Here is a 24,870-nt window from a genome sequence, read left to right as displayed (position 1 = left end):
GCTACTTCAGCAGGAAGTAGAATTTTTGTTAAAGCATGGTTTAGTGGAGGAGTCATCTAGTCCATGGGCTTCACCGTGCATCCTTGTGAAGAAGGCTGATGGAGGGTTTCGTATGTGTACAGACTACCGTAAAGTGAACGAGGTCACAATTACAGATGCTTACCCTCTTCCTCGTCTGGATGACGTAATTGACTTTGTGGGTAAGGCTACTTTTGTGTCCAAATTAGATCTCCTTAAAGGCTACTATCAGGTACCTTTGACAGATAAGGCGAAGGAAATCTCTGCCTTCGTAATTCCAGGAGGTCATTATCAATACACAGTTACCCACTTCGGAATGAAAAATTCCCCCTCTTCATTCCAGAAACTTATCCATCAGGCTATTAAAGGACTTGAAGGCACGGCAGCGTACCTAGATGATATTGTTGTGGTGTCTGATACTTGGGATCAACACCTACTTAGACTTAAGGCTCTGTTTGAGACCTTTAAGAGTTCCCATTTAACAGTTAATTTATCTAAATCTTCCTTTGGCCAGGCCACTGTCACTTTTCTAGGCCATGAAGTAGGTAGTGGTAAAGTTGCACCTAAACTTGCTAAAGTTCTTTCTATTAAAGATTATCCAGTTCCTCATGATAGGAAATCTCTTCAACGTTTCCTAGGCATGATAGGATTTTACAGAAGATTCTGTAAGAATTTCTCAGATATTGTAGCCCCTCTTACCTCTCTTACCAGTCAAAAAGTTCCCTTTAATTGGACCTCAGACTGTAACACTGCTTTTAATAAAGCAAAAAGATTATTGTGTACTGCACCTATTCTCTTGTCTCCAGACTTCTCCAAACCTTTTTCATTACAGGTTGATGCTTCTGAGTCTGGGGTTGGGGCAGTACTATTACAAATCGGGAACAAGGAGTTGCAGCCTGTAGCATACTTTTCAGCCAAGTTCCAGCCACATCAGAGGGCTTATTCTACCATTGAAAAAGAAGCCCTCGCGCTGGTACTGGCTTTGGAGCATTTCGATGTTTATGTGGGCCAGACATCGCAGGTGGTCACAGTCTACAGTGATCACAATCCTCTAGTATATCTCCAAGCCATGAAGAACCACAACACAAGGCTTATGCGCTGGACGCTAAGGCTGCAGCCATATAATATTTCAATTAAATATATTGCCGTCAGAATACTCCATTCTACTGAATGTACAACAATGCATACAACCATATGACCTGTCTTTGTAATACTCACTTGTGCTTTAAAGTAACCTGTTTACATTAATGTTTTATCACTGATTTCATCATTGCTTAGTTAATCTTAAGTTAATTTTAAGCCAGCCCGTAATGCTATGCATAGTATAAGTGGCTTTGGCATACTGCTCTTACCTGTATTTGTTGTACCTCTGTATGTGTGCTCAAATTTTTAAATAAATAAATAAATAAATAAATAAATGTTGGCAGACTCTTTATCTAGAGTCTAAAATTTTAATTTATTTAGGTTAGGATGTCATTTGTGGTAACCCCTTTTCAAGCTCTTTTTTTTTATCCTCTGGTGTGGGGTTTTTTTTTTAGTGAGGGGATGCGGGCTACCGTCCGCCTGTATCTTGGACCTATGCTAGCCTGTCTGACTGCTGTCTCACTCTTAAGTTTAGGGTTTGGCTTTTGGTCACGAGAAAAGCTGAGCTCTATCTAAGAGTTGGATGGTGGAGAGGAAAGGCGGTCCCATTATTTTGTGCCATGGCGGCACGGTTACCACTGGGAGGTGGCAGCCTAATCCTGAGCCTTCTCGGGGTGGGGGTGTGGCATGCAAAGAGTACGTAACCTTTATTCGGCGCATGTACACACCCTCATTTACAGGCTATCTCCCACAACCAGCGAACCAGGTTGCTAAGAGTTGATGATGGGGCCCCGTCGTTCAACTAGTGACCAGGTTCTAGCCAATAAGAAGATGGTTTTGGCAATCGCAGAGGTTATGTGGGTACCGCTCTCCTGTCTGCCCTTGTCATTCCCATTCTAGAGCTGGTTGAAGCACGGTCTGCTATCTTGTGCCTTCTATTTCTGCTTTGCTTACCGTGGAGTGCACTATACTTATCACTGTACATAGTGTACATATTGCTGTTCTAAATTGGTGAAGGATAATATAAGTCTAAACTTTTTCTACTGCGTTTATTTGCTCCCATTACACCCGGGGTAACAGGCCATTTGGAATCCTGGGTTGTAATAACGCTATTCGTCCGAGACGCGTCTATGTGAGGCCTGAGCCAGCCTCACATGTTCTGCCGGTGGCATTGTTTACAAGCCAGCCTCCGCGGTAACATCCAAGCATACAATCGGAACATTTCGTATTATTACAGCATTTTTGGTGATTTTATCTGCAAAATAAGTGACCATGGGCCCCAAGAAAGCTTCTGGTGCCAACCCTGTGGTAAAAAGGGTGAGAAATATTATCGAAATACTGTGGTACCATGGTCAACTGCTGCTGCTGCTGCTGTAGCACTGTCAGCTACTGCTGCTTCTGTACCACCATCAGCTGCTACTGCTGCTGTACCACCATCAGCTGCTGCTGCTGCTGCTGTAGTACCGTCTGCTGCTCCTGTAGCACCATCTGCTGCTGCTGTAGCACTGTAAGGTGCTGCTGTAGCACTGTCAGCTGCTGCTGCTGCTGCACTGTCAGCTGCTGCTGCTGTAGCACTGTCAGCTGCTGCTCCTGCTGTAGCACAGTCAGCTGCTGCTGCTGCTGTACCACCATCAGCTGCTGCTGCTGCTGTAGTACCATCTGCTGCTGCTGTAGCACCGTCTGCTGCTGCTGTAGCACTGTCAGCTACTGCTGCTGCTGTACCACCGTCAGCTGCTGCTGCTGCTGTAGTACCATCTGCTGCTGCTGTAGCACCGTCTGCTGCTGCTGTAGCACTGTCAGCTGCTGCTGCTGCTGCTGCTGCTGTAGCACCGTTGTTTGTGTGGCTTATTGAGAATACCAAGAAACAATTAACCCCAGAGGGTTAGCCACCCAGGATAACCCAAAAAAGTCAGTGTCATCGAAGACTGTCTAACTTATTTCCATTGGGGTCCTTAATCTTGTCTCCCAGGATGCAACCCACACCAGTCGACTAACACCCAGGTGAACAGGGAAAAATGCCTGGAACTAGTGCTCATATTGGTGAATTTAAAGCCAGCAAAGGTTGGTTTGAGAGATTTAAGAATTGTAGTGGCATACACAGTGTGATAAGGCCTGTTCTGGAAGAAAATGCCAAACAGGACCTACAGTACTCAGGAGGAAAAGGCACTCCCAGGACACAGTGTCTCATCAGTCATTGCTGCATCTTCAATAAAGGTAAGTGTCATTTATTCTTCATTTAGTAGAGTAGTACATGCACAATATATATTGTGCATGTACTACTCTACTATTGTGCATGTATCCTTCTCTTTGTGTGTAGGAAAATGTATATTTCATGTGGTAAAATTTTTTTTTTCATACTTTTGGGTGTCTTGCACGGATTAATTTGATTTCCATTATTTCTTATGGGGAAAATTCATTCGCATAATGATAATTTCGCATAACAATGAGCTCCCAGGAACGGATTAATATCGTTATGCGGGAGTCCACTGTACATAGTATTTATAGGTCCCAGCAATGTTTTGGATACGCGGGAGTATATAATAATAATAATAATAATAATAATAATAATAATAATAATAATAATAATAATTTCTCCTGAAGCATGATGTAAGACATGTATCACTCCACTGCTGACGGTGCAGCTAATGGTGACATAAGATGAGCTTACACTGCCTTCACCTTATTTGTTTTCGCTGTTACAAATAAACATGTCCGTCTGTCTGTCTAGCTCTCTGTCTATCTGTCTGTCTAGCTCTCTGTCTATCTGTCTGTCTAGCTCTCTGTCTATCTGTCTGTCTAGCTCTCTGTCTATCTGTCTGTCTGTGTGTCCGTCTTTCTGTCTGCATGTCTCTCTTGTCTCAGAGAGTTGCTCATGAACCAACTGGTATTACACATGATCACGTCTGCTTCCTGAACAAGTAAAAATGCGTATTACTTGACAGTTGCCAGTCATGTTTATTATGCATTATATCTTCCTCTTCAGTACAGGAAAGACTGTGCTATAACTTAAATTGCCAGGCACACCATCTAAAGGGTACAAAAAAGTTACAAAACATCCAGGCCATGGGAAAACCTGGGTAGCCACAGCCACTTAAGAGGGAGAGGTTTTTTAGTGCCAGGAAGGAAAAAAAACTGGCAGGAAATGGCAGAAATCGTACACCAAATCCAGTCATTCCTGGAGTGGAACCACAGTCGATGGCCTCCACTCCAAACCAACAGATACAGATACTAATGCCGGAAAAAAAATCCCCCCCCCCCAGTACCAACAATACCACCAGTCCGATGACATTCTTCTTTGCAAATATACAGGGTCTAAAGCCAGCAACAAACAACAAAATACCTTTCATCCATGGACTGCTTGCAGAGGCAAAGGCAATGTTCGCAGCTTTCACTGAGACCCACATAAAGGATCACTTGGACAACGAAATATGGATCCCAGGTTACAACCTATACAGATGTGACAGAGTGAACAGGCAAAAGGGGGAAGTTGGCCTGTACATTGCAGAGTCACTTGTTTGCACAGAACTGCTAAATGCCTCAAATGATGTAGTGATGTAGTGGAAGTTTTAGCAGTAAAGGTCGAGAACCAAAACCTAGTCATTGTGGTAGTCTACAAGCCTCCAGATGCAACATCCCAGCAATTCCAGGAACAGCTGTTAAAAATTGACCACTGTCTGGAAAATCTTCCAGCTCCTGCACCCAACATCTTGCTCCTGGGGGATTTCAACTTAAGGCACCTAAAATGGAGGAATATAGCAAATAATATTGTTGCAGTAATAACATCAGGAGCGAAACGGAATGACTTCAAGAGTGTATCAGTCTGTAGTGGAAGGAAGGCGGGGTAGGGGTCGGCCTAGGAAAGGTTTAAGGGAGGGGGTAAAGGAGGTTTTGTGTGCGAGGGGCTTGGACTTCCAGCAGGCATGCGCGAGCGTGTTTGATAGGAGTGAATGGAGACAAATGGTTTTTAATACTTGACGTGCTGTTGGAGTGTGAGCAAAGTAACATTTATGAAGGGACTCAGGGAAACCGGCAGGCCGGACTTGAGTCCTGGAGATGGGAAGTACAGTGCCTGCACTCTGAAGGAGGGGTGTTAATGTTGCAGTTTAAAAACTGTAGTGTAAAGCACCCTTCTGGCAAGACAGTGATGGAGTGAATGATGGTGAAAGTTTTTCTTTTTCGGGTCACCCTGCCTTGGTGGGAATCGGCCAGTGTGATAATAAAAAAAAAAAAAAAAAATAACACCAGGAGGAAGCTCTGATGAAAACTCACACTCACACGAGCTTTTAAATCTCTGCACAAAATTCAATTTAAACCAGCAAATAATAGAGCCTACTAGACTGGAGAATACACTAGACCTCATCTTCACTAACAATGATGATCTGATAAGAAATGTCACCATATCAAAAACAATATACTCAGATCACAACATAATTGAGGTTCAGACATGTATGTGTGGAGCCCCAGACCGATATAATGAGACTAGTCACGAGGGAGCATTCACCAAATTCAACTTCAATAACAAAAACATAAAGTGGGACCAAGTAAACCAAGTCCTAACCGATATAAGCTGGGAAGATATACTAAGCAACACAGACCCCAACTTATGCCTAGAACAGATTAACTTGGTGGCACTCGATGTATGCACAAGGCTTATTCCTCTAAGAAAAAGGAGGAGTAGATGTAAAATAGAAAGAGATAGGCGCTCCCTTTACAGGCAATGGAAAAGAATAACAGAGCGGCTAAAAGAGGTCAATATATCTGAAATGCGTAGGGAGACACTGGTCAGAGAAATAGCAAGCATCGAACTCAAGCTAAAGGAATCTTATAGGAGTCAGGAATCGCGGGAAGAACTAAAAGCCATAAATGAAATCGAAAGAAACCCAAAGTATTTCTTCTCCTATGCCAAATCAAAGTCAAGAACAACGTCCAGTATTGGGCCCCTACTTAAACAAGATGGGTCCTACACAGATGACAGCAAGGAAATGAGTGAGCTACTCAAGTCCCAGTATGACTCAGTTTTTAGCAAGCCGCTAACCAGACTGAGAGTCGAAGATCAAAATGAATTTTTTATGAGAGAGCCACAGAATTTGGTTAACACAAGCCTATCCGATGTTATCCTGACGCCAAATGACTTCGAACAGGCGATAAATGACATGCCCATGCACTCTGCCCCAGGGCCAGACTCATGGAACTCCGTGTTCATCAAGAACTGCAAGAAGCCCCTATCAAGAGCCTTTTCCATCCTATGGAGAGGGAGCATGGACACGGGGGTCGTCCCACAGTTACTAAAAACAACAGACATAGCCCCACTCCACAAAGGGGCAGTAAAGCAACAGCAAAGAACTACAGACCGATAGCACTAACATCCCATATCATAAAAATCTTTGAAAGGGTCCTAAGAAGCAAGATCACCACCCATCTAGAAACCCATCAGTTACACAACCCAGGGCAACATGGGTTTAGAACAGGTCGCTCCTGTCTGTCTCAACTATTGGATCACAACGACAAGGTCCTAAATGCACTAGAAGATAAAAAGAATGCAGATGTAATATATACAGACTTTGCAAAAGCCTTCGACAAGTGTGACCATGGCGTAATAGCGCACAAAATGCGTGCTAAAGGAATAACAGGAAAAGTCGGTTGATGGATCTATAATTTCCTCACTAACAGAACACAGAGAGTAGTCGTCAACAGAGTAAAGTCCGAGGCAGCTACGGTGAAAAGCTCTGTTCCACAAGACACAGTACTCGCTCCCATCTTGTTCCTCATCCTCATATCCGACATAGACAAGGATGTCAGCCACAGCACCATGTCTTCCTTTGCAGATGACACCCGAATCTGCATGACAGTGTCTTCCATTGCAGACACTGCAAGGCTCCAGGCGGACATCAACCGAATCTTTCAGTGGGCTGCAGAAAACAATATGAAGTTCAACGATGAGAAATTTCAATTACTCAGATATGGTAAACACGAGGAAATTAAATCTTCATCACAGTACAAAACAAATTCTGGCCACAAAATAGAGTGAAACACCAACGTCAAAGACCTGGGAGTGATCATGTCGGAGGATCTCACCTTCAAGGACCATAACATTGTATCAATCGGATCTGCTAGAAAAATGACAGGATGGATAATGAGAACCTTCAAAACTAGGGAGGCCAAGCCCATGATGACACTCTTCAGGTCACTTGTTCTATCTAGGCTGGAATATTGCTGCACACTAACAGCACCTTTCAAGGCAGGTGAAATTGCTGACCTAGAAAATGTACAGAGAACCTTCACGGCGCGCATAACGGAGATAAAACATCTCAATTACTGGGAGCGTTTGAGGTTCCTAAAACTGTATTCCTTGGAACGCAGGCGGGAGAGATACATGATTATATACACCTGGAAAATCCTAGAGAGACTAGTACCGAACTTGCACACGAAAATCACTCACTATGAAAGCAAAAGACTTGGCAGACGATGCAACATCTCCCCAATGAAAAGCAGGGGTGTCACTAGCACATTAAGAGACCATACAATAAGTGTCAGGGGCCCGAGACTGTTCAACTGCCTCCCAGCATACATAAGGGGGATTACCAACAGACCCCTGGCAGTCTTCAAGCTGGCACTGGACAAGCACCTAAAGTCGGTTCCTGACCAGCCGGGCTGTGGCTCGTACGATGGTTTGCGTGCAGCCAGCAGCAACAGCCTGGTTGATCAGGCTCTGATCCACCAGGAGGCCTGGTCACAGACCGGGCCACGGGGGCGTTGACCCCCGGAACTCTCTCCAGGTAAACTCCAGGTAAACAAGCACAGTATGGAATTTTTGGGTTATCCTAGGTAATTTACACTATGTATAACTGTATGTGTTTCTGTGAGACAGAGACAGAGAGAAAGAGATAGACAGAGATAGATACAGACAGACAGACAGACAGAGACAGACAGCCATTCAGCCAGCCAGCTGGCCAGCCAACCACTGGCCAGCCAGCCTGCCAAACACATATTACACATTCCAGAATTGTTTTTTTACTTAGAGCATAGGTTATAGGACATTCTGGCAGGTTGATACTACCAGTGGTATCAGAATTTACAGGGTGTTACACAAATGCTGCACATGGGTTATTATCAAGGTTTTTTTATATTTCTATGACCACTTGTGGCCACATCCACCTCAAAGCCACTAAACTAGGGGTCAACATCACTTTCCTCCTAAAAAATGAGTGTTAATACAACATGACATCAGTGAATCCTTGGTGTTTGCCACGCTGTTTGCTGTAGCTGGCACTCAATTGAAATGGTGCTTCCACAAGGTACTAAGTGGTCCCAGATTTTTTAATACTGCACACACCGAGGGTTAAGACCTATTCTGTGCTGACTTGGCATCTCAGGCCAATCGTGCCAAATTTGGAGGCAGGAAAAATAAATCGTAGATCTACGTTTGGAGCGCCAGCGGTAAGAACGTAGATCTACGTTTGGACAGTTTAAGGGTTAAACTTTTTCTTGATAGTTACACCAGAACACACAGTCACAATACTAGGCATAAGGCACTCCTCAACATCCCTCATGTCAGTCTCACACTATGCAAAAACACTATGGTAAACAAGGCCTACTGAAATGGGACTCCCACAATGCACCACTGGCTCCCCTATTTTTTTTATACTGTGCATACTGACCATGCAGACCTATTCTCTCACATGTAGGTCTATCAGCTTTCTCCCACTAGATCTGAAGCTGCTAGAATTTTGGCATACCAATACAGTGGACCCCCGGTTAACGATATTTTTTCACTCCAGAAGTATGTTCAGGTGCCAGTACTGACTGAATTTGTTCCCATAAGGAATATTGTGAAGTAGATTAGTCCATTTCAAACCCCCAAACATACACGTACAAACGCACTTACATAAATACACTTACATAATTGGTCGCATTCGGAGGTGATCGTTATGCGGGGGTCCACTGTATATCACCAACACTGGCTTGTAAGCCGTACCTATACGGCACCAAAAATAAAAGGGTTAATAATCCAGCAAAAAGCTGATGTGCAGACTATCACCTGTTCCTGTGCCAGAACAATCCCCTCCTCCCACTCTTCAAGAGTTTGAAATTACTTAATATACAAAATACAGTGGTACCTCAAGTTTCGAACAGCTCCCAACTCAACAATTATGTAAGTGTATTTTTGTAAGTGCATTTTTGGGGGTCTGAAATGGACTAATCTAATTTACATTATTCCTTATAGGAACAAATTCGTTCGGTATTGGCACTTGAACAACCTTCTGGAACAAATTAAGTTTGTAACTCGAGGTACCACTGTATGTACTAATATTACTGTGCCTATTACATATACAGTGAAACCTCGGTTTTCGTATGCCCTAGTTTGTATGTAAAACTACAGTTATTCTCTATAAAATGTATTTTTTGTTAATATTTCCCATAAGAAATGATGTAAATCCAATTACTCCATTCCAGACACCCAAAAATATTAACAAAAATACATTTTATAGAGAATAACTATAGTTTTACATACAAACTAGGGCATATAAACACCGAGGTTCCACTGCATAAAGAACATTAAACCTCAACATAAACCCTTCTCTCAAACATCTTGATAACTGCAGCAGAACACACAGGCACAGCATGAGGCACAAAACTTTCTTAGACATCCCTTGTGCACATGCACATACGAGGCCTGGGCCAAGATCTGAAATTCATTGCCTGAACCAGCAAAAGGTGCCCTGTCTGCTAATCAGTTTAGAACTATACAGTGGACCCCCGGATATTGTAGTCATCAGATTTCAAAATATTCAGTAATCGTAACTTTTTTTGTCAAAATATTGGCTCAGTTGGTTGGTAGACAGCAACCACCCAGGGAAGTACTACCGTCCTGCCAGATGACTGTGAAACAGAAACCTGTAACTGATTTGCATGATGGTAGGATTGCTGGTTTCTTTTTCTGTCTCATAAACACGCTAGATAACAGGGATATCTTGCTACTCCTACTTACACTTTGGTCACACTTCACAGACACGCACATGCATATATATATACATACATCTAGGTTTTTCTCCTTTTTCTATATAGCTCTTGTTCTTCTTTATTTCTTCTATTGTCCATGGGGAAGTGGAAAAGAATCTTTCCTCCATAAGCCTTGCGTGTCGTATGAGGTGACTAAAATGCCGGGAGCAATGGGCTAGTAACCCTTTCTCCTGTAGACATTTACTAAAAAAGAGAAGAAGAAAAAACTTTATAAAACTGGGATGCTTGAATGTGCGTGGATGTAGTGCGGATGACAAGAAACAGATGATTGCTGATGTTATGAATGAAAAGAAGTTGGATGTCCTGGCCCTAAGCGAAACAAAGCTGAAGGGGGTAGGGGAGTTTCGGTGGGGAGAAATAAATGGGATTAAATCTGGAGAATCTGAGAGAGTTAGAGCAAAGAAAGGGGTAGCAGTAATGTTGAAGGATCAGTTATGGAAGGAGAAAAGAGAATATGAATGTGTAAATTCAAGAATTATGTGGATTAAAGTAAAGGCTGGATGCGAAAAGTGGGTCATAATAAGCGTGTATGCACCTGGAGAAGAGAGGAATGTAGAGGAGAGAGAGAGATTTTGGGAGATGTTAAGTGAATGTATAGGAGCCTTTGAACCAAGTGAGAGAGTAATTGTGGTAGGGGACCTGAATGCTAAAGTAGGAGAAACTTTTAGAGAGGGTGTGGTAAGTAAGTTTGGGGTGCCAGGTGTAAATGATAATGGGAGCCCTTTGATTGAACTTTGTATAGAAAGGGGTTTAGTTATAGGTAATACATATTTTAAGAAAAAGAGGATAAATAGGTATACAAGATATGATGTAGGGCGAAATGACAGTAGTTTGTTGGATTATGTATTGGTAGATAAAAGACTGTTGAGTAGACTTCAGGATGTACATGTTTATAGAGGGGCCACAGATATATCAGATCACTTTCTAGTTGTAGCTACACTGAGAGTAAAAGGTAGATGGGATACAAGGAGAATAGAAGCATCAGGGAAGAGAGAGGTGAAGGTTTATAAGCTAAAAGAGGAGGCAGTTAGGGTAAGATATAAACAGCTTATTGGAGGATAGATGGGCTAATGAGAGCATAGGAAATGGGGTCGAAGAGGTATGGGGTAGGTTTAAAAATGTAGTGTTAGAGTGTTCAGCAGAAGTCTGTGGTTACAGGAAAGTGGGTGCGGGAGGGAAGAGGAGCGATTGGTGGAATGATGATGTAAAGAGAGTAGTAAGGGAGAAAAAGTTAGCATATGAGAAGTTTTTACAAAGTAGAAGTGATGCAAGGAGGGAAGAGTATATGGAGATAAAGAGAGAGGTTAAGAGAGTGGTGAAGCAATGTAAAAAGAGAGCAAATGAGAGAGTAGGTGAGATGTTATCAACAAATTTTGTTGAAAATAAGAAAAAGTTTTGGAGTGAGATTAACAAGTTAAGGAAGCCTAGAGAACAAATGGATTTGTCAGTTAAAAATAGGAGAGGAGAGTTATTAAATGGAGAGTTAGAGGTATTGGGAAGATGGAGGGAATATTTTGAGGAATTGTTAAATGTTGATGAAGATAGGGAAGCTGTGATTTCGTGTATAGGGCAAGGAGGAATAACATCTTGTAGGAGTGAGGAAGAGCCAGTTGTGAGTGTGGGGGAAGTTCGTGAGGCAGTAGGTAAAATGAAAGGGGGTAAGGCAGCTGGGATTGATGGGATAAAGATAGAAATGTTAAAAGCAGGTGGGGATATAGTTTTGGAGTGGTTGGTGCAATTATTTAATAAATGTATGGAAGAGGGTAAGGTACCTAGGGATTGGCAGAGAGCATGCATAGTTCCTTTGTATAAAGGCAAAGGGGACAAAAGAGAGTGCAAAAATTATAGGGGGATAAGTCTGTTGAGTATACCTGGTAAAGTGTATGGTAGAGTTATTATTGAAAGAATTAAGAGTAAGATGGAGAATAGGATAGCAGATGAACAAGGAGGCTTTAGGAAAGGTAGGGGGTGTGTGGACCAGGTGTTTACAGTGAAACATATAAGTGAACAGTATTTAGATAAGGCTAAAGAGGTTTTTGTGGCATTTATGGATTTGGAAAAGGCGTATGACAGGGTGGATAGGGGGGCAATGTGGCAGATGTTGCAGGTGTATGGTGTAGGAGGTAGGTTATTGAAAGCAGTGAAGAGTTTTTACGAGGATAGTGACGCTCAAGTTAGAGTATGTAGGAAAGAGGGAAATTATTTCCCAGTAAAAGTAGGCCTTAGACAAGGATGTGTGATGTCACCGTGGTTGTTTAATATATTGAAAGATGGGGTTGTAAGAGAAGTAAATGTGAGGGTCTTGGCAAGAGGCGTGGAGTTAAAAGATAAAGAATCACACATAAAGTGGGAGTTGTCACAGTTGCTATTTGCTGATGACACTGTGCTCTTGGGAGATTCTGAAGAGAAGTTGCAGAGATTGGTGGATGAATTTGGTAGGGTGTGCAAAAGAAGAAAATTGAAAGTGAATACAGGAAAGAGTAAGGTTATGAGGATAACAAAAAGATTAGGTGATGAAAGATTGGATATCAGATTGGAGGGAGAGAGTATGGAGGAGGTGAATGTATTCAGATATTTGGGAGTGGACGTGTCAGCGGATGGGTCTATGAAAGATGAGGTGAATCATAGAACTGATGAGGGGAAAAGGGTGAGCGGTGCAATTAGGAGTCTGTGGAGACAAAGAACTTTGTCCTTGGAGGCAAAGAGGGGAATGTATGAGAGTATAGTTTTACCAACGCTCTTATATGGGTGTGAAGCATGGGTGATGAATGTTGCAGCGAGGAGAAGGCTGGAGGCAGTGGAGATGTCATGTCTGAGGGCAATGTGTGGTGTGAATATAATGCAGAGAATTCGTAGTTTGGACGTTAGGAGGAGGTGCGGGATTACCAAAACTGTTGTCCAGAGGGCTGAGGAAGGGTTGTTGTGGTGGTTTGGACATGTAGAGAGAATGGAGCGAAACAGAGTGACTTCAAGAGTGTATCAGTCTGTAGTGGAAGGAAGGCGGGGTAGGGGTCGGCCTAGGAAAGGTTGGAGGGAGGGGGTAAAGGAGGTTTTGTGTGCGAGGGGCTTGGACTTCCAGCAGGCATGCGTAAGCGTGTTTGATAGGAGTGAATGGAGACAAATGGTTTTTAATACTTGACGTGCTGTTGGAGTGTGAGCAAAGTAACATTTATGAAGGGGTTCAGGGAAACCGGCAGGCCGGACTTGAGTCCTGGAGATGGGAAGTACAGTGCCTGCACTCTGAAGGAGGGGTGTTAATGTTGCAGTTTAAACTGTAGTGTAAAGCACCCTTCTGGCAAGACAGTGATGGAGTGAATGATGGTGAAAGTTTTTCTTTTTCGGGCCACCCTGCCTTGGTGGGAATCGACCAGTGTGATAATAAAAAATAAAAATAATAATATTGGCTCAGTGATCATCATTTACCTCAGTAATAGTCATTCGTCCCAAATGCGTACAAGCGGCCCCAAGCAGCCCCGAGTGGCCCCACACACCATTCACAGTCAGTCCGCTATTGTTTATGAGCGAGTGACCATCACCCCACTCGTTTATGTGATACATTTCATAATATTCCATTCTTTTTTGTGCTTGCAACTACTAAATAAGACACCATGTCCCCAAAGAAAGCTTCTAGTGCCAGCCCTTTGGTAAAGAAGGTGAGAAACACTCTAGAATTCAAGAAAGACATCACTGCAAAATATGAAAGTGGAGTACGTGTGGCAGAGCTTGCCAGGTTGTATAAGACACCCCATACAACCATCTCTTCCATCGTGGCCAAGAAAAAGGAAATCAAGGAAGCTGTTGCTGCAAAAGGTGCAAATATGCTTACAAAACAGAGATCGCAAATACAAACCATTTCACAGGCAGGGTTAGAACCCATGATAGTATGGTTTGTTTGCAATCGTGCCATTACAATTTTGTGAATCGCAAATACTCAGAGATGTGGAGACGTTGTTGTTGGTGTGGATCAATGAAAAAGTTAGCATGAGAAAGTGTTATGTAGCTCATAATTTGTGAAAAGGCAAAGCAATTGCATGATGATCTCATAAAGAAAATGCCTGGAACTAGTGCTGACGTCAGTTAATTTAAGAACAGCAAAGGCTGGTTTGAGAGATTTAACCCTTTCAGGGTCCGTCCCGTAGATCTACGACTTTACGTTCAGGGTCCAAACCGTAGATCTACGCCATGAGCTCAGCTCACTCTGATAAACTGTGAGTGGTACATTTGGGCCTAGATATGAGAGAATACATCTATGTGGTATGTGTGCACCACATAAAACAGATCCTGCAGCACACTGTGTATAATGAGAGAAAAAAATGAAATCATGATTTTTCGATTAAAACAGCAACTTTGCAGTGTTTTTTCGTATGTTTTTTATAGTTGTATTTGCGATTTCTTGGTCTCATTCGATAGAATGGAAGACATATTACAGAAATATGGATGATTTTGATTGGTTTTAGCACTGGAAATGGCTTGAAACTGAGCTCAAAGTAGCAGAAATGTTAAATTTTTGCCGATATTCAAGAGTAAACAAATGACCTCACACGTCTAATACACGTCAGCTGGTGGGTCTAATATACATTCACAAATATGGTGATGATATTTATACAATTATTACAGTATTGCATAACAGTAAATCTTCTATTTTTTGGTGTGAATAAAAATTCATTATGTGAATAAAAAATCAAAATGGAATTTATTTGTAAAGCCTCAAAACATAACTAATGAACAGAGGAAATGTTAGTTTAGTGCCAGGAATGCCTACATTGTTCATTCTGGACCCTATTTTGAAATTGGAATATTTTAAACTTTGTGTTAAATTGGCCAAATTAACAATTTCCGATCACTTTATTTTGTAGTTGAAACAATTGACTTGGCGATTTCTTGTGCTCAATCGATAGAATAGTAGTAATACTAGTGAAATAGCTAAGAATTTGGTTGATTGGAATAATGTAATTGGCCTAAAATGGGAGTCAAAGTCGGCAAAATCGCCGATTCGTAAATATCGCTGACACATCAAAATTCGCGAGAGCATAATTTCGTAAATTTTCCACCAAATTTCGTACTTTTTGTTTTATTACCTTCACAAAAAGATTCTCTACGATTTCATAAGAAAAAATAACAAAGTTTTTTTTTGAAAATTCTTGGACACTGGTGCGTGACTCCAGATTTGGGCCTTGGACCCTGAAAGGGTTAAGAAACGTATTGGCATGGTGAGGCTGCAAGTTCTGACAAATATGCGGCTGAAATTTTTTTTTTTTTTTCAACAAGTCGACCGTCTCCCACCGAGGCAGGGTGACCCAAAGAGAAAGAAAATCCCCAAAAAGAAAATACTTTCATCATCATTCAACACTTTCACCTCACTCACACATAATCACTGTTTTTGCAGAGGTGCCCAGAATACAACAGTTTAGAAGTATATACATATAAAAATACACAATATATATCTCCAAACTGCCAATATCCCAAACCCCTCCTTTAGAATGCAGGCATTGTACTTCCCAAGTCCGGTTATATAAAATAACCGGTTTCCCTGAATCCCTTCACTAAATATTACCCTGCTCACACTCCAACAGATCGTCAGGTCCCAAATACTATTTGTCTCCATTCACTCCTATCTAACACGCTCACGCACGCTTTCTGGAAGTCCAAACCCCTCGCCCACAACACCTCCTTTACCCCCTCCCTCCAACCTTTTTGAGGCTGAAAAATATGTTCAGAAATTCAAGGGGTACATAGAGGCTGAACAATTCAAACCCCAAAAAGTGTTCAATTGTGACAAAAGAGGCCTCTTTTGGAAGAAAATGCCAAAGAGGACCTGCATCACACAGGAGGAAAAGGCACTCCCAGGACACAAGCCTATGAAAGACAAGTTAACTCTCATGTTCTGTAGTAATGCTAGTGGGGATTTCAAAGTGAAGCCTTTATTGGTGTATTACTCTGAAAATCCCAGTGTTCAAGAAAAACAATGTCATCAAGAGTAAATTGTGTGTGATGTGGAAGGCAAACAGTAAGTCATGGGTCACGAGGGAAATTTCCTTGATTGGTTCAATGATGTGTTTGGCCCCAGTGTGAAGAAATACCTCCTGGAAAATAAATTGGAAATCAAGTGCCTCCTGGTACTGGACAATGTTCCTGCTCATCCTCCAGACCTGGATGAGCAAATTGTGGAGGAGTTTCGTTACATCACAGTGAAGTTCTTGCCCCCTAATACCACTCCTCTCCTCCAGTCCATAGATCAGCAGGTCATTTCAAACTTCAAAACACTCTACACCAAAGCAATGTTTCAAAGGTGCTTTGACATAACCTCGGACACTGAACTGACCCTAAGAGAGTTCTGGAAAGATCACTTTAGTATCCTCCATTGCATAAACCTTATAGGTAAGGCTTGGCAGGGAGTGACTTCCTGGACTTTTGAACTCTGTTTGGAGAAAACTGTGGCCAGAATGTGTCCAAGAGAGGGATTCTGAAGAGTTTGGGGCTGACCCTGACGAGCCTATGGCAGCTGTGGAAAGTATTGAGGCATTGGGGAATTCCATGGGGTTGGAGGTGAGTGGCGAGGATGTGGAAGAGTTGGTGGAGGACCACAGGGAAGAGCTAACCACTGAAGAGCTACAAGACCTTCATCTGCAACAGCAACAGACTACAGCTCAGGAAATTGCTCCTGAGGAGGAGGAAGAGAGATGGAAGAAGGTGCTATCTTCAATGATTAAGGACATTTTTGCAAAGTGGAGTGAGGTGCAAACATTTATGGATGAACATCACCCTGACAAAGCTGTTGCAGGCCATGTTGGCAACATGTACAATGACAATGTCATGTCCCATTTTAGGGAAATTTTAAAGAAACACAAGACACAATGGAACAATTTTTTGAGCGACAGGGGTCCAGTAACTTTCAAGCTGGTCCTAGTGGCATTAAAAAATAAAAAGAAAGGAAGTAACCCCAGAAAAGGACTTAGTACCTGAAGTCTTCATGGAAGGGGATTCCCCTTACAAACAATAGTAACTCTTCCATCCTCTCCCCTCCTCCTGTCTTCCATACATCAACAAGTCTTCAATAAAGGTAAGTGTCATGTTATTACTGTTTATTCTTCATGTCTCATTGTTTTCTGTGTAGGTAAATGTATATTTCACGTAAAAAAATTATTTTTTTTAATACTTTTGGGTGTCTGGAATGGATTAATTGGATTTACATTATTTCGAGAAAATGAATTCGGATATCATCAAAGTTAGTTTTACTCACACTCTCTGGAATGGATTAATTATAATAACCGGGGGTCCACTGTCATCAAAAATCAACTCATCTCCCTAATGTAACTAAACCTACACTATGCTATACCAAACAAAACCAGCTTATCCAACTACTTCCTGTTTCTTCACCATCTCTTATAATTGTTCCATAGCATGAAGTCATAGAGCCAGTTTGAAACTATTTAAGAAAACCCAATTAACTTAAGGTCACTCCAAACAGCCAATATTCCAAACCCCTCTTTAAAGTGTAGACACTGTACTTCCCTCCTCCAGGACTCAAGTCCGGCTAACCAGTTTCCCTGAATCCCTTCACAAAATATTACCCTGCTCACACTCCAACAGCTCGTCAGGTCCCAAAAACCATTCATCTCCATTCACTCCTATCTAACACTCAAACATTCCTGCTACATGTCCAAGCCCCTTGCACATAAAACCTCTTTTACCCTATCCCTCCATCCTTTCCTAGGATGACCCCTACCCTTCCTCCCCCTCCACTACAGATTTATATACCCTCCAAGTCATCCTATTTTGCTCCAGCCTCTCTAAATGACCAAACCACCTTAACAACCCCTTCTTCAGCCCTCTGAAGAGTGACTCCACACCTCCTCCTAATTTCCACACTACAAATTTTCTGCATAATATTTACACCACACACTGCCCTTAGACATGACATCTCTCCTGCCTCCTCCTCGGTGCAGCATTTACAACCCATGCTTCACACCCATACGAGAGTGTTCATACCACTATACTCTCGTACAGGTATTGTATTAATGAAAATATCAAGGAATATCTTCTGAAAAGAAAAAACAAAACACTGAATTGAAGAAGTGGACAACTAATATTTACCTGAACATCCAGAACCCCTAAACAGAAGTCAGCAAATCAGATGAAATATGTGTAACATGTTACCTGTCATGACGGAATAAAAGGATCCAGATATTTTTTACGCAAAACAAACTAACCTCATTTCTTTCATGTTGTTTCGGCTGAGCTCTGGTCGCTTCTGATTTAAGGAAATCGTCTTTAAGCACACCATTGTACCTTTGTAGTTAGCCAAGTTTTGATACCACTGTCCATGCAAATCATATGAAACTGCACTTACAAGGCTTTGCTGTGGAAGAAAAAATAAAAAAAATTATTTATGCAATATACATCAGTTAAATTAGATTTAAAAGATTCTAATGGACCTTTTTACCTAATAAGTACTATACAAAGGTGAAACTGAATTGTTAAAAAAATTATTAATGCAGAAAATTTAATCTTTAAAGATTTTCACACTAATGGTTAATAAGTTAGTAACTTATATACAGTATGCATGCAAGATTGCCTTTTTGTAATTAAAAGAGCAGAGCTATGCTTCAAGTGTTCTTTCTGCAGTGCTTGTAGTGTATGAGCAAAGACATGCTCTGTCTTGTGTTTGCATATAACTATCTAAAGTTCCAGTTTTTGTAGCATGTATTACCTACTCCTGGATCCCATTCCAGTAGTCTAGGACTATATGAGAAGTATTTTCTAGCATCCTTTTGGAACCATATACTGTACAGTACATACAATATAGTAAATCAATAACAATCAAACACCACTGAAACCAGGAGCCTTTTGAATTAACCCTTTGACTGTCGAGGTCGTATATATACGTCTTACGAGGTACCGTGTTTGACGTATATATACTCATAAATTCTAGAGGCACCATTTTTTTTAATTAAAATGCTGACTCTGTGGTCTATTTTCGTATAGTATTTATGGTTGTATTCTCGTTTTCTTGGTCTCATTTGATAGAATAGAAAACATATTAGAGAAATAGATGTGATTTTGATTGATTTTACTATAAAAAGAACCTGGAAATGGAGCTCAAATTAGGGGAAGTATTTGATTTTTGCCGATGTGTAAAAGTAAACAAATGATGTCATTGTCCAATAAATGTCCAACTAGCCATTCTAATATGCAGTCATGAATGAGTTGATGTTATTTATACAATTATTACAGTATTGCAGTAGTCTGCATAACAGTAAATCTTCTATAAAAAAATAGAAGATTTACTGTTTGAATAAAAATTCAAAATAGAAAGCAAGAGTAATATCAGAGGGGCTTGGAGATGTGACTAATGAACAAAGAAAATATTATTTTAGAGCCAGGAATGTCTGCATTGTTCATTGTGGATCTTATTTTGAAATTGTCATATTTTTTACTTTTTGTGAAATTGGTCAAATTGCAAATTTCTGACCACGTTATTGGGTAGTTGAAATTGGTAAATGGGCAGTTTCTTGTACTCAATCTATAGAAAAAACGGATTTCTAAAAAAGTAGTTATGAGTTTGGTTGACTGGAACAATGGAATTAGGTGAAACTAGGGCTCAAAGTAGGCGAAATCGCCGATTTGTAAATATCGCCGAGGTTGCTAACTTCACGAGAGCGTAATTCTGTCAGTTTTCCATCAAATTTAGTGTTTTTGGTGTCATTACAATCGGGAAAAGATTCTCTTATCATTTCATAAGAATTTTTTTTTTTTTTTTTTTTTTTTTTAAATTTTGCGACACCAGGAGACACTTCAGGATTGGGGGTTGCGACAGTCAAGGGTTAAGCAAATTTTTCATGCAAAATTAATCCATGGCTCTTAATAAAAAAAATATTTTAACCCTTTCAAGGTCCAGAGGCCAAATTTCAAAGTGCATACCTGGGTCCAAGTATTTTCAAAAAATAATTTTGTTATTTTTTCTTATGAAATGGTAGAGAATCTTTTTCTGAAGGTAATAAAACAAAAAGTACAAAATTTGATGGAAAACTGACGAAATTATGCTCTTGTGAATTTTGATGTGTCAGCGATATTTACGCATCAGCGATTTTGCCGACTTTGATTCCCAATTTAGGGCAATTACAGTATTCCAATCAACCAAATTCTTAGCTATTTCACTAGTATTACTTCTATTCTATCGATTGAGCACAAGAAATCACCAAATCAACTGCTTCAACAACAAAATAAAGTGACCGGAAATTGGTAATTTGGCCAATTTAATGCAAAGTTCAAAATATTCCAATTTCAAAATAGGGTCCAGGATAAACAATGCAGGCATTGCTGGCACTAAACTAGCATTTCCTCTGTTCATTAGTTATGTTTTCAGGCTTTACAAATGAATTCCATTTTGATTTTTTATTCACATAATAAATTTTTATTCAAACCAAAAAATAGAAGATTTACTGTTATGCAATACTGTAATAATTGTATAAATAATATCACCACATTTGTGAATGTATATTAGACCCACCAGCTATCATGTATTAGACTTGTGAGATCATTTGTTTACTCTTGAACATCGGCAAAAATTAACATTTCTACTACTTTGAGCTCAGTTTCAAGCCATTTCCATTACTTACACCAATCAAAATCACCTCTATTTCTGTAGTATATCTTCCATTCTATCAAATGAGACCAAGAAATTGCAAATACAACCATAAAAAACATACGTAAAAACACTGCAAAGTCGATGTTTTAATTAAACATTACAGTCTCAGTTTTTTTTTCTCATTATACACTGTGTGCTGCAGGAGTTGTTTTATGTGATGCACACATACCTCATAGATGTATTCTCTCATATCTAGGCCCAAATTTACTGCTCACAGCTTATCAGAGTGAGCTGAGCTCATGGCACAGATCTATGGTTTGGACACTGAACATAAAGCTGTAGATCTACAGCACGGACCCTGAAAGGGTTAACTTGAGTGCTGGCATTTAATTTATGCTTCACTGTCAAAGATTGGCTATGGAAATGCCTTAAAATCCACATAAAATCTTGTGTCTCTTATTAAGTGTAAAAACTCTATGCACATAAAGGGCCCCAAAATTTGGAATTCATTACCAGTAAATACTAAAGTAACCAGGTCTGAACACCAATTTAAGGCTCTTCTCAAAAGCCACCTACTCACCCTAAACTAAATATAGTACTTAATACTCAATATTTAACTTTACCAAAAATTTCTCAATTACCTATTACCCAACACAATACTGCCTTACACCCAATTGTAGCATTCTCATACTGTAAACTACTTTCACCAACTCACAATGTTATATTCCCATAATATAATTTCAATATTTATTTTTGACACTATTGTAATTAGAGTAAAATTACTGTCAACTATAAATATAAAAAAGATGTATACAACTTAAACAAACTATGATCAATTTCTTTAGTATTAAGTAGTCTGTAAGCCATTATATTAAGTCTCCCCATAATGCCATGGCATGATAGTGGCTCTCTCTGCACTGCAACTCATTACTGTAATTTCATATCTCAATGTAATCTTACAAAGAAACAAATTTTGTTAGTTTGTCTGTTTGTTTGTTTTGTTTGTTTATTGTTCTGGTATGCTACTGTGTGTCAATGTACACTGAAAGGGATTTATTCTGATTTCATGCTGCAAGTTGAGAATGCATGAACTACATAATAAGCATTGGCTGTGGTATCAACAAAAATGTATGGGACTGTGGTATATGCTTGGATGACTATGGAAAGGTTCAAGAATTATAAAGAAAATAAACATTACTAAACTATTCATATTTCCTAATATTTACCATGATTCATTTAAATTGTGTCACAGTAATACAGGGAGGATAATTATTGGTGAAAGAAGCTTGGCAGATGAACAAGGTTTGATAGTTACAAGATAATATTTGTTTATTTAGTAACTAGGCATAAATTAACAGCAGATGAGATTCTCTAACACAAGCAGAACTTTTGCTTGTGATAGAGAATCCCAGGTTTCTACATATGTATAAGAAGAATAAGAAAAAGAGGCTGACTGGTCTAATATGGAATTGCTGCTAGAACACCATATACAGTATAAGGCTTATATTTGTTGCTAGACAAAAGCAATGCTCATTCTAATCCTGACAATTTATGTAACAGCAATATTTTTGTCAAAGTCTTATTTCTTAATACAACAATTAGTTTCCCTGAAATGTAAAGTAAAAGGACACAAGTGCAACTAATGTTGCATTAGTTGCACTTATGTCCTTTCACTTAACATACTGTCAGTATTCTACCAACATTAATGCCTGAAATTTGTTGCATACTAGTGGCTTTCTTTTGTACCTACCACTGTTTTATTATATATAACTACATTATTTTTGTATACATAAATAAATAACTGAATTTGAATCTGAAAATGTTTAATACAACCAATAGACCACTGAGTTGCAACATTAAAAGTCACTAGCAGAAAGCATTTGTGTGAAGGTTTACAATTCACAAAGGGATTCTGCAAGAATTTTATAAGTCATTCACTATTAAGGAAGCTATTTGTGACATTTAAGAAGCTTAAGATCTTCTTATTATCTTCATGGAGAAGAACTTATCCCGTCTGGGTAATACTGTATTTGAGACTTGTTAATTATTTTTTTTAAAAATTGCATGCAAAAACATTTTAAATAATGATGCTTTTAATCTAAATGGGAAAAGTTGCATTTCAATAACATATCTGCAAAATTATTTCATGTTTAATGCAGTATATGTGAATGTGTGAATTATTTTTTATTGGGCTAAACATTTTTGAACCATACCTGGAACACCCTCCAGGTATATAATACAATAAATTGCTTTTGGGTTCTTGTAGTTACCTGTTTTGGTTACTATTATCTGAATGAGAAATTTTTATGTTTGTTTTTCCCAAAAACTAAATTAATTGGAATTTTAATTGAGATAGCGTTTTAAATGGTCAAGATAAAGCATAATATAATAATAATGTTGTTTGTAGCTAGTGTATTTGTGTTTCAGTTGTCATGATTGATTTGAAGCAGTGTCAGTCATGTAATGAAACTATTAGTTTACATTAATGGTTAAAAAGCAAGGTCTTCCAGCTACAACTCAATCCTGGTAAACATGGAGAATGCAGTCAGGTAAGTCTAAGTACTAATAATGCTTAAATAAAATATTTTTATACCTATTAGCTATAACTGATATACAAACTATATATAAAAATATACTCCAGAAATGGCCAATTGTTTGTCATCCATTTTCCCATTTCTGGAGGGTGTTTTGATATTAAATTTTCAAGATTTGCAAATGTTTGTCACATACTCTACATGTTAATAATCTAGTGTCCAACCACACAAAATAAAATCTCTACAAAACACTTTCAGGTTAAGAGATACAGTTATATTATTCTTTAGCAAACATTAAATAAAATGACTTGAGAAAACAGAAAACCCTTCACTCACAGAGGTACACAATGTTTTGTTTGCATGTAGTTAACATATCTCAAGTGAGCTTGTAAAAGTTTGCTACACATGAACAAAATACCATATATAGGTCGGCCATCACTAATCCGGCATCACTGGGACCTGTAGTGTACCAGATTAATGATTTTGGCTGGATTACAGAGTGGTTAGGTTAGAATACACTTAATAAAGTTAACCAAGTTGAGCTATTTCATATATTTTGGCCTTTCTTTGATTAGTTTATATTGCAACATGTAAACTTTCATTATGTATTTCTTGTTCACTTATAAAACTGCACTGCTCTCGACCTTTTAGCAGTTCACCTGTTAACTGAATTACCCTATCAGTAGAGACTCTACTACTTCTTCTTCATCTTCATCACTGCTTTCTCCTCCACTGGCTTGCTGCTGTGGATTTACAACCATCTGCACAATTTATGAGTCAGTATAATGATGAAATTTGAGTCAGTATAATGATGAAATTTGAAATTATGTTAGCAGAAATTAGTGCCGGATTACTGATGGCACCGGATAACTGATTGCCGGATTAGCGATGGCTGACCTGTACCTCTATTAGTTTTCTGAAGTCAATTATCACTACTTGTCAGACATTGTTACAATTTCACAAATATGTTAATCAGTAAAGAATGAAAGTATCAGTAATGGTGAGTGTAATCCAACAAAGATTACTACAGTAGTCACATGTTCTGGTGCTATGATCTTTTAGTTAAGCCAAAACAATATGTATATTAAACTACTATTACTATTTAAACACAAGTAAAAACATTTTAATTATATTGTACAACCTGGTAAACAGTACAAGAGAGGCCACAGCTGTCTATAAAATAAGTTGGAAGATGGAACTCTCAGGCCACTGCTGCAGGTTGAACTTGTAATAGTTAACACATGCATGTAATATTATTATATTTGTGGAGGCTAAATCTGTAGGGGTCATACAGCACCTAAGGAATGATAGGAAATCAGGTGGGATATGAGGAAGAGGAGGGTAGCTCCAATTCCTTGAACCAAGAGCCCTTCAGCAGCATTAGGTGCCCCCTCACTAGAAGGGTACACATGCATGAAGCAGAATCACTAGTGAACCATCTTTACATCTTTTTGAATAAAAGAACAAGAATTGCCACTTGTCCCATAGTACTGTACAGGTCATCTAATAATGGGCTTAAAAGACACTCAAAGTAATAAGTGTATATTTCTGATGAGAAATTTATAAAAAATTAAAGATGCTAAAGTTTGTTAGTAAATTAAATACAATATTTGAAAAACCATGATG

General features: G+C 39.5%; 1 protein-coding gene across 6 annotated transcripts in view; it reads right to left on the bottom strand.

The window, feature by feature from the left end:
- Positions 1-24,870, bottom strand: part of LOC128688956 (receptor-type guanylate cyclase Gyc76C) — a 619,662-nt gene that overhangs the window by 283,253 nt on the left and 311,539 nt on the right. For all 6 annotated transcript variants that reach the window (XR_011391737.1, XM_070083032.1, XM_070083048.1 and 3 more), the window contains one exon: positions 18,333-18,481. Coding sequence is in view for 5 of the 6 variants with exons in the window: in XM_070083032.1 (XP_069939133.1) it covers positions 18,333-18,481 (149 nt within the window). In the remaining variant the exon portion in view is untranslated. The remainder of the gene's footprint in view (positions 1-18,332; positions 18,482-24,870) is intronic.

Source organism: Cherax quadricarinatus, chromosome 1 (assembly GCF_038502225.1).
Source record: "Cherax quadricarinatus isolate ZL_2023a chromosome 1, ASM3850222v1, whole genome shotgun sequence".
Lineage (NCBI taxonomy): Eukaryota > Metazoa > Arthropoda > Malacostraca > Decapoda > Parastacidae > Cherax > Cherax quadricarinatus.
Note: the sequence above shows the minus strand (reverse complement) of the source record. Positions and strands in the feature narration are given on the sequence as shown.